The following is a 9,373-nucleotide window of genomic DNA, read 5'->3' on the forward strand; positions in this document are numbered from 1 at the left end:
GGAAAAAATGAAATTTTAAAGTTGAAAATATTTTTTAAAAATAAACTTAAAATTATTTTTTTTGGGGGGGGCTGGTAGGATGGGTGGGTGGGGGGTCGGAAGAGAGTTTTGGAAAATATTTTCCTTAAGTTTTGAAGGGAAGTTATTTTCCTTAAATTTGAGGAAAATGAATTGATTTGGAAAACATTTAACCCAACCAAACATGAGAAAATTGAAAAACATACCAAACACACCCTTAGTTCCTAATTTACCCTTATCATTAATTATAATAATTTATCTATTACATTTTTCAAGACATTATATTTCTTATATTCAAAGAGTAATATAGTAAAATTACTCTTCTATTTATAGTTTCTTAAGAAGTGTGCAAAATCAATAGTGGACAATTGTTATTGGACAGAAGAAGTACATATTAAATTAAATTCTTTCAATAAGCATGGGTTACACTACAAAAATTGTCATAACGAAACAACTAGTACTTCTTGAGTTTCATTTAATAATATGGTAGTGTTTGATTGAGTACTAAATTTATCAACCAAAAAATATTATTTTGGTGAATATATATCAGCAGTATATAATTTTTTTTAAATCCTAAACGTGTCATGATCATATTTTATAAGCATAAAAGCATTTCATTAAGTAAGCTAAAATTATCATTAAACGTGTCATTTTTTCCCTTTCTATGTACATATAACGTTTGGTTTAATTATCATATAATTATTTCCCTTTCTAGCAAAATATTAAAAAAATAGGAAATGCTTTTTACCTGAGCAATTAGAGTGGATGATTGTCCAACAAAGATGTCACAATTTGAATCCATGTAGCTACTTTTCATTTTAAAATCACAAACTTGTTCTGATATATTATTGGCTAAGAAAATGTCCAAGTTTCTGGTGAATTGAAAGATTGAAGAATTCTTGGCACTAAATATGAGGTCCTTTTCATCTGTGCTATCTCCCTTAAAAGTTTGCCATCTACCATGCCACGTTAAAGGCTGCACCAAATAAATTTCATCAACACCTTAACTTTAACTTTAAAGACATATAGTCTGCATTACTGCTAAAAATTATTATCGTTGTTTACTTTTACTTGTCAGTTATTTCTAAAATAATTTTTTTTTTTTACTTGTCACCTTTGACATATCAAGAGAAGACAATAATTTTTTTTCATTATTACACTCAACATTAAATACTTATTTTTTAAATCATTTTCCAAGACATCATTTAATAGAGATAGTTTGATAAAATACATGTATCAATAATTATTTTCTTAATTTTGTACCAAGTCAAACACCAACAAGTAAAAATAAATGAAGGAAGTATTATTTTTCTTAATGGTCATGAAACCAACTAAAACAACACTTATTTTTAAAAATGAGTAATTTTTCAACATTTTCAAATGAGTATCCCTGATCCATAATTATTTCATGAGATAATTTCTAAATGTTCCCTCCCTGTTTTGTTTTACAACAATTACTTTCTTTTTGGTTTACGAAATTAGGCTTACTTACCTTATTTTGATTTACTTGTAACAATTATTTTGAAGCCAAATTCATAACTCACTAAACTTGTTCAATACTTTAATTTTTACAACAATAGTTGATGCATGTTTTAGAAAAGAGGAAATATATATAAGAAAAAACTTAATTATATTACCTTGATTTTTAGGGTAAGAATTGGTAGATTAGCAGCATCAAAGACGATCAACTTGCTACGAAAAAACCCCAAAACATTTTTAATAGTAAAGACCATATTGCCATTATCATCTTTAACTTCATATTCATGTCCACCCAAGAAGTAAACTTTCTTCTTTATGAATATTTGAAGAGGTTGAGGAGAACAAAATTGTGGACCTATCACAATTATTTTGTTATTAACTCCTTCCATGTATATGTTTGCTTGTGATTAAACAACTTCTACAGAAGAATTTGTTGGTATATATAATTTAGATTAATTATTCAAATCAATCTTAACTATAAAAAGGATTATAAAAGAGGGTGATGATGAGAATGATACTTGAATTTATCTACAATTTCTAGTCTATTTATATTGGATAATGGTATCGTATATGAATTATTAATTGCTTACAAAGTCAGATATTCAAAAGCACACGGTGAAAAAATATTCATAGTAACAAATAATTTACAATTGACAAGTCGTAAAGAATAATGAAACATAATACTCTATCTCTTAGTTCTTTTTACTTGTCATATTTGAACTTGATATAATTATTGAGAAAAAATGATTTACGTGATTATTTTATCACACTATCCTTATTAGTTGATTTAGTATTAGGTTCAAAAGAATAAGTAATTATAAGAAAATTATAAGGTTCATGATACGTAATCTTTGATTTTGATTTTTATTTGAATATTTATTTCGCTAAAGCGGAATATAAACAAAGTCAGCACCTGAAAATTTATGTATATTATATTTCTTCACGATTTCCAATAATATAATATGTCATCTCATTTTCTTTTTCGGGGATTTTATTCAACTTTTGTGCCGTGTTTCTAAAGTTATGCAAAAACATAGGTTTCTTTTCAAACTGTTTTTCTTCATCAAGAGCGGGTATTCCTGGTTGGATTTGGATTGATTATTGATTAAAAATTAAAATTAAATCAATATAGATAATTTTTACAATTTTAAAATCAAATCAAATCAAATCAAACAAAAAAAATAACTATCGATTTGGTTAGTGTCGATTTGGTTCTATTTGCTTCATTTTTTATTTAATTATTTTTTCTATTTGAAAGTAATAAATTTGTTGGGGGCATACGCATCTCAAGAGACATAGACACCTAATACATGAAAAATCCATCGGAAAGCTATTGTGGATTTAATTAAACAATACTAGAGTTATAATTATACGAACAAAGTAATTCAATTTAGAGAAAATGTGATTGTCTGATGTGGGGTAGGGTAGGTAAAGACTAAAGTAATGGATTTTGATGGACTTGGACTTAGGATTTTAATAGTTAGACTAAAATTTAATTGTTGGACTTAAAAAAAATGATAAAGTTAAAATTTAACAAAATATTTATATTTTACTTATGAATAATATATAAATAATTATAAAATTTATATATATAATTTATTAATTCGGTTTGGTTATTTTTGCATTTTTTTAAAAAGTAAAATCAAAACTAAGCTAAATAATATCGGTTTTCAAAATTTAAAACCAAACCACATCAAACACCCGTTTTTAAAATCGATTTGGTTCGGATTGTGGATTGGTTTGGTTTGGTTTTTAACCATAACCATGAACAACCCTAACTTTAGGGATGACAATGGGGCAGGGCGGATGCGGGGTGTGGCGGGCAGGTTTAAGGTTGTGCGGGGCGGGTGGGATGAGGGGTGGTTGAAGTGGGTTTTTTTAAAAACTAATGTGGGGCGGGGCGGGGAGGGACGGGTTGCGGGTATATGTGATTTTATGTGGGTTCAAACTTAATTTTAACTTTTTACATGTTATAAGAGTGATAGAGCATTATTTATCAAGATAATTACTTTAAAGCTACTAAAATATTCAGGATAGTAAATGAAAATGGTTCAATAAAAAATAATACAATTTCTTACTTGTTTCCCAATTGACCTCTAAAAAAAATACATTTTTAAGTCACTATCCTATTAACCAATTGAGGGAAAATTACACGAGTTGGCAAATATTACTATGTTATTAGAAAATTATCCTATTAACCAATTGGTTACAGTTTCAGTTTTTTTGCCATTAATTATGGGACCCACGTTTCATTGTATACTCAACCAATAAAATATTTATATGTCTTATATATGATTTTATACAAACTAAATTTCATCTTTCCTCTTCATATTCCCCTTTTCTCTCCTAAAAACACTCTTACATTTCCATTTTGAAATATGAAATTCCCCATCTCCCTCCTAAACAATTTTTCGATTTTATAGGTAACTACCTAAATCTTTCCTCAATCTTTTTGTTTTTTCATTTTTTTTGTTTGTATACTATTTGGCTTTCATCTGGACGATATGATTCTACCGGAACTGTATTTCGACTTTTGCCGCCATTGTTTCTACTCTTGTCACTATTGTTGTTGTTCTTGTCCATAAATTCTTTCGAAAAAGAATTCTATCGTTAGGGTTTATTACTCATGTGTCGCAGATGATGAGTGCACCTAATCGGTCTCTTATCGTCGATGATTCGATTGCTTTTCAGATCGATTCTAGGGTTAAGGACCAATGTGTCCGGTTTGTATATTTAAGGAATAAAAGTTCTTATCGAAATTGGTAATTTGTACATATTTTTTGTTATTATTTGTACATATACATAATTGTGACTGATTATTGTATATAGTATATACATAACTATGTTGAAGCACATTTATATATTTGTATATGTAAATCGCATATTCATTATATATATATACATATACAATTTATATTATATACAAATTTAACCATCTATATACATATTCAAATATTATCATACACATATATATGTCTAATATACATATGGAACATATACGTTCTATGATAAATACATGATATAAAATGTATAATATTTTATATGTATACAAAATAAACTGACCTAGCAAGTGTAATTCATGAACTAAACGAATCAACACAACTAGAGTTCTGAATTTCATGCAAGGAACTAAGCAACAGTGTTACAACAACATGAAAATCTGATTCGGAATATTCTAACAACTAATTCACAACAATTTCTAACATTCAAAAAACCCTAGGTCTATATAAGATAAAGGAATCAAGAATCAGACTGAATTCTAGTGACCTAATGGGTAAAAGAAATCCACTAGTGAAATCCCACATACCTGATGACGAAATTCACGGAGAAATCTTTCGATTTTGGGGCTGGAACTGATGAAAACTCGTTGCGTTCTGATGAGTACACAAATTGGACTCATTTAGGGCTATATTTTAATAGAAATTGTGTCCTCAAATGCTTATTTTATCTCAATATCTGATAAAAACCCTTAAGTTTCAGATATTTGAAGTTTGAAGGAAAGCATGGACACTACGTCGCAAAAAGGAACGAAAAGGCTAAAAAGAATGAACAAATGAAGGCCTGAGGATCGCCGAGTCCACTTGGCGAGTCGCCGAAGGGTCTTATTTCGCCTTTTGTTCTGGTGTGCTGAGCCCTGAAGGAAAGGATCAAGTCGGCGGAAAAACAGAGCAGTCGGCGCATCGCCGAGAAGTTCCGCGAAGCAGTACCATGTCGTCCAATGACCTAGAGCATGACGATGTTGAAGGCTGGTGCAAGACGACGATGAACTACGCCAAAGGGCGAATCGCCGAGTTGATCGGCGATTCCGACTAACAACGCCGAGTGATCTGCTGCAGCACAAATCTGTGAAAACTATAAATACTAGTTAGAGTTGTAGTTTTAAGTATCGAACAATTATTATAATTTTCATATAAAATAGTACTTTTTGATATTTTTTCTCTAAGTTTGAGAGGGTTTTGAAGACTTCAAGATCCAAAGGGTTTCATTTTTAAGATTTGGATTTGGGTCTCTTGGATTCTTCAATTTTTGGCATGTATCAAGACTTAAATCTTCATACCCAGTTGAATGCGAGCTTAATTTGATTTAAATTTATATCTCTTATACATGTATGGCTAAAAAACCCCAATTCTTGGGGTGTGATTTAGCGAATATGGGTTAAGATAATTGTTTTGTCTTGCTTGCTGATAGTTTAATCGTAGTTTAATTGTGATTTCGTTTAGTAGTTGTGGATAAATTTAATGAATTTGTAGTTGCAAATACAAGTTTATTTATGTGTTTTTGGCTTGCTCGAGAGAGAGCTTATCCCCCTTAAAGTTTAGCCTAGTCACAATTATTCTATGAATCTTCTATTCAAAGCATGTACCCAATAATCTAGCTTAACCTGTATTCCCATTACATCCCAAGGATCCCCTCTCAATACTTATAAATCCTTGTTTAATTTGTTGTATTTACCTTACTTGTGACAAAAAACCCCATTGTTAATTGACACTCTTGTGTCCCCCTTTAATTTACAATGTTTTTAATAATTAATGTCTTTAGCCACGACTAGTTAGAACTAAATTTTATTTTTCGATTAATGCTTAAAACCACTCCCTTGGGAACGATTCCAACCCTTGGTTGGGTTACTAAATTATTGTACGATTTTAGACACTTGCATCAGAAGTTGTGTCTTGATTACGCAAGCATCAAATGACGCCTCTATCGGGAAGAGGTGTTATTTGGGAATTCTTAGTTAAGTAGAATTTCTGTTTTTAATAGCTGTAGTTTTACTAATTTTATTTTTAGTTTTGTCTTTCTCTAAGTTGTTGTATGCAAAAATCCTGAGCATGGCTGAGGGAAGTGGTGGCAAGTTACCTGAAGTGAACCAAGAAGTCGAGGGTGACTTCAAGTTAGCTGCACTGGTAACTCAGCTGAACGACTTGGCCACCAAAATCTCAAAGGTGGAAAACCAGTGCAAGAGTCAGGGAAGGTACATACCCCCTCATGAGCGACAAAAGTCTAGAGATAGAGAGAAAAATCGTGTTGAAGACACACTACAAATCATTCTCCAGAAGATCACCGACCAAGATCGAGTGTTAGAAGATATGAAGGAGAATATTAAAGTGTTGAATCCGATGATGGGATCTCACTCTAGATCGATCTAGCTGATCAGAACACTCATGAGTTTTGCAGTACCTCATCTCTACCCAAATGATCTATTGGGGTTACCTAGGGACACTAGGGATGACCCCAATAATGGAGAGTGAGTAAAGACTCGCATCGAGCCATGACATTAAATAAGGCGATTCTTGGGAGGCAACCCAAGGTTTTAGATGCTTTAATTTATTTTTATAAATAATGGTGTGTTACTGTTGTAGATTTTAAAGTTGAAGGTGTCGAAAAATGCAGTTCGGCTTATCGCCGACCTTCGATTTAGATCGCCATTTGAACCCTCACTTTGACTAAAGGTCCTGTAAAAATCGGCGAGCCAAATGACCACTCGGCGTATCGCCGAATGGATCGGCGAATGCGACTAACGTTGTCGAATGGGCGCGAACTAAACAGTTTAAAAAGACCAAGAGTCTTAAAATTTGAAATTCTTCACTTTCCCTCACTCTTAAACCTCCCAAACTCACACCAAGGTAGTATTTTCCTTATTTTAAGCATTTTACTAGTATTTTGGTTGATTGATTTGCGCTCGGAGTTGGATTTCTTTGCCGTCTAGCTTTCCAATCACGTTTTAATCGACACAAAAGGTTGGTTTCCGAATCCCGAGCTTACATTTGAAAATTTTACACTCATTTTCTATGATCGTATGTATTGATGTGTATTGGGCCTCTTTGATAGGATTAGAATGCTTAAATGCTTATTTTAATTTGAAAATCTTACCCGTATTGTTTAATTGTCAAATGCTCGTAATTTTTGTGCTTTTTAATGAATTGGGTTGTGATTGTGTGTTGTTAGATTGACTGGGTGAAGTCTGAGTAGCCCACATTTGCACTAAATGTCGAAAATTTGCTCAAAGATAGAGCGGGTGACACCACTCTTAAGAGCAAATATCGTCAAATGGACAAATTAGGCAAATTCGGGAGAAATTTGAGTATCCCGGGGTAATGGGTAGTGCGGGTCTTGTTTGAATTTCATTAGTGCATGTTTTGATTTTGCTTTCGGGGGTTGTGGGCTTGAATTCGAGAAGATGGGTTGATAATAGGTACGTTGAGCCATTTGGCGAGCTAGGTTGAGCTCACCGAACCACTCGGCGATTCGCCTAAAGTCCCCATCTCGCCTTTAATTCAATACTAAATGTGATGTTGAATTCTGTAACTTTCGGCGAAAAGCATGATGTCGCCAAATGCATTTGGTTCCTCGCCGAAAGGCTTACTGTTCGCCCTTTATCTGCACCCTTGTATTTCTCTGTGCACTGCGCTCGGCGCACCGCCTAAGTAGTTGAGCGCTTCGCCAACTAGTTCGGTGAAGTGATTCTGCAATTGAATGACCTTGCTTTTCTCTGAATACTTTCTAACTTTTTCTCAAAGCTTTGCAGAAATGGCTAGACCGAAAGTAGCTGGAAGAGATACGCCACCCCGACAAACAAGAGTGAAAAATTTCAGGAAAAATACAAAGGCAATAGATCCTCCCAAAACGTATAATGAGGGCAAGAAGCCCAGTACAAGCAAGAGAGCAAATCCCCGAGACCCCACTATTCCCTCGTGGAGACGTGGATTCTTCACAACTATCCACTCTTTTCTGGCGGCTCATGACTTGAACAATCTCAGTAAGTCAGTTGCCGATGAATCTTCTGAAGAGGCTCCAGGGACCATTATCAAATTCCAGGCTGACACATCAAGCACTGATTCCCCGACAGATGGAGAGATTGCATAGACAAAATTTCTCTTTACCTCCCTCTCTATATTTCTTTATTTTACATTTCAGATTCTGTGTTATTTGCATTTCAGGACAAATTATTTTTATTTGTGGTGGGGTGAGGCCCACCTTATGTGCAACTATTATTGTTTGATATTTTGTTGATACATTTGGGTCGTTATGCGTGCGATGTCGTTATATACTATTTTTGTGGATGTTTGAGCTTGTAGCTCCTTTTATTTTAAATTGCAAAATGATTTTGACCATTCCATTTTTTTTTGAATTTTTTGCACATTTTCGCCACTTTTTATATGCTCGTGTGTTGAATGTAGTTGTTTCTTGGCAAATTTGAGTCTCGGTTTCGATCAATACCGATGACTTGAATAGTGCTTACAATCGAATGAACATGAATGTACGGCTACGATGAGGCCAAGTGAAGTTGCATAGACAATATGTGAACTCTTTGCATCTCGTTGTGATTAGCCATTTATCAAATCGATTCTCTTGTGATGTTCGTTGCACACTAGCAAAAGTGTGAAGTCTTGTTTGACTTAAGTGTCGATGCCTTGTGTGATAAGCTTACTTAGAACCATGCATGACAACACCTAGAATTTTCCTTGTTGGTCCGGTTGACTAAGTAAGACTTTCTCTTAATATGATCTTAGGCAACTTCGAAGAGTGTGAACCAATTTGACATATACCTCTTTTTGTGACCTACCTTGTGAGCTTGTGATTCTCTCTTGAACACCCTTTGAGCCCTACCCTTCTTTGAAAGAAACTTGATGAAAACGAGACCTTTCTTAATACATTACCTATAATCCTCTTGAATTGTGGTTAATTGAATAGCCAACTTAGGCCAAGTTGGGGGTGTGGTGAAAAAGAAAGGAAGAGTCAAGAAGTGCAAGGAAAGTCTCCTTTAACCCATGGTGTTGAGAAAAATGGAACTCTTCCATATATATAAAAAAAGAAGTTGTGGAATAAAGTACCAAAGAAATAGGGTTCCGAACAATCCATGGGAAGCGAATAATAGGAT

At 33.3% G+C, this 9,373-nt stretch overlaps 1 protein-coding gene across 1 annotated transcript in view; it reads right to left on the reverse strand.

Moving 5' to 3' along the window:
- LOC107063111 (protein LURP-one-related 10-like) overlaps positions 1-1,982 on the reverse strand; it is a 3,481-nt gene extending 1,499 nt beyond the window's left edge. The window contains exons 1-2 of the mRNA XM_015314558.1: positions 1,656-1,982; positions 767-994 (exon numbers count right to left, since the gene is read on the reverse strand). Coding sequence (XP_015170044.1) covers positions 767-994; positions 1,656-1,886 — 459 coding nt within the window. The 5' untranslated portion in view covers positions 1,887-1,982. The remainder of the gene's footprint in view (positions 1-766; positions 995-1,655) is intronic.
- Positions 1,983-9,373: the final 7,391 nt, after the last annotated feature.

This window comes from Solanum tuberosum, unplaced genomic scaffold, assembly GCF_000226075.1.
Source record: "Solanum tuberosum cultivar DM 1-3 516 R44 unplaced genomic scaffold, SolTub_3.0 scf00307, whole genome shotgun sequence".
Classification (NCBI taxonomy): domain Eukaryota; kingdom Viridiplantae; phylum Streptophyta; class Magnoliopsida; order Solanales; family Solanaceae; genus Solanum; species Solanum tuberosum.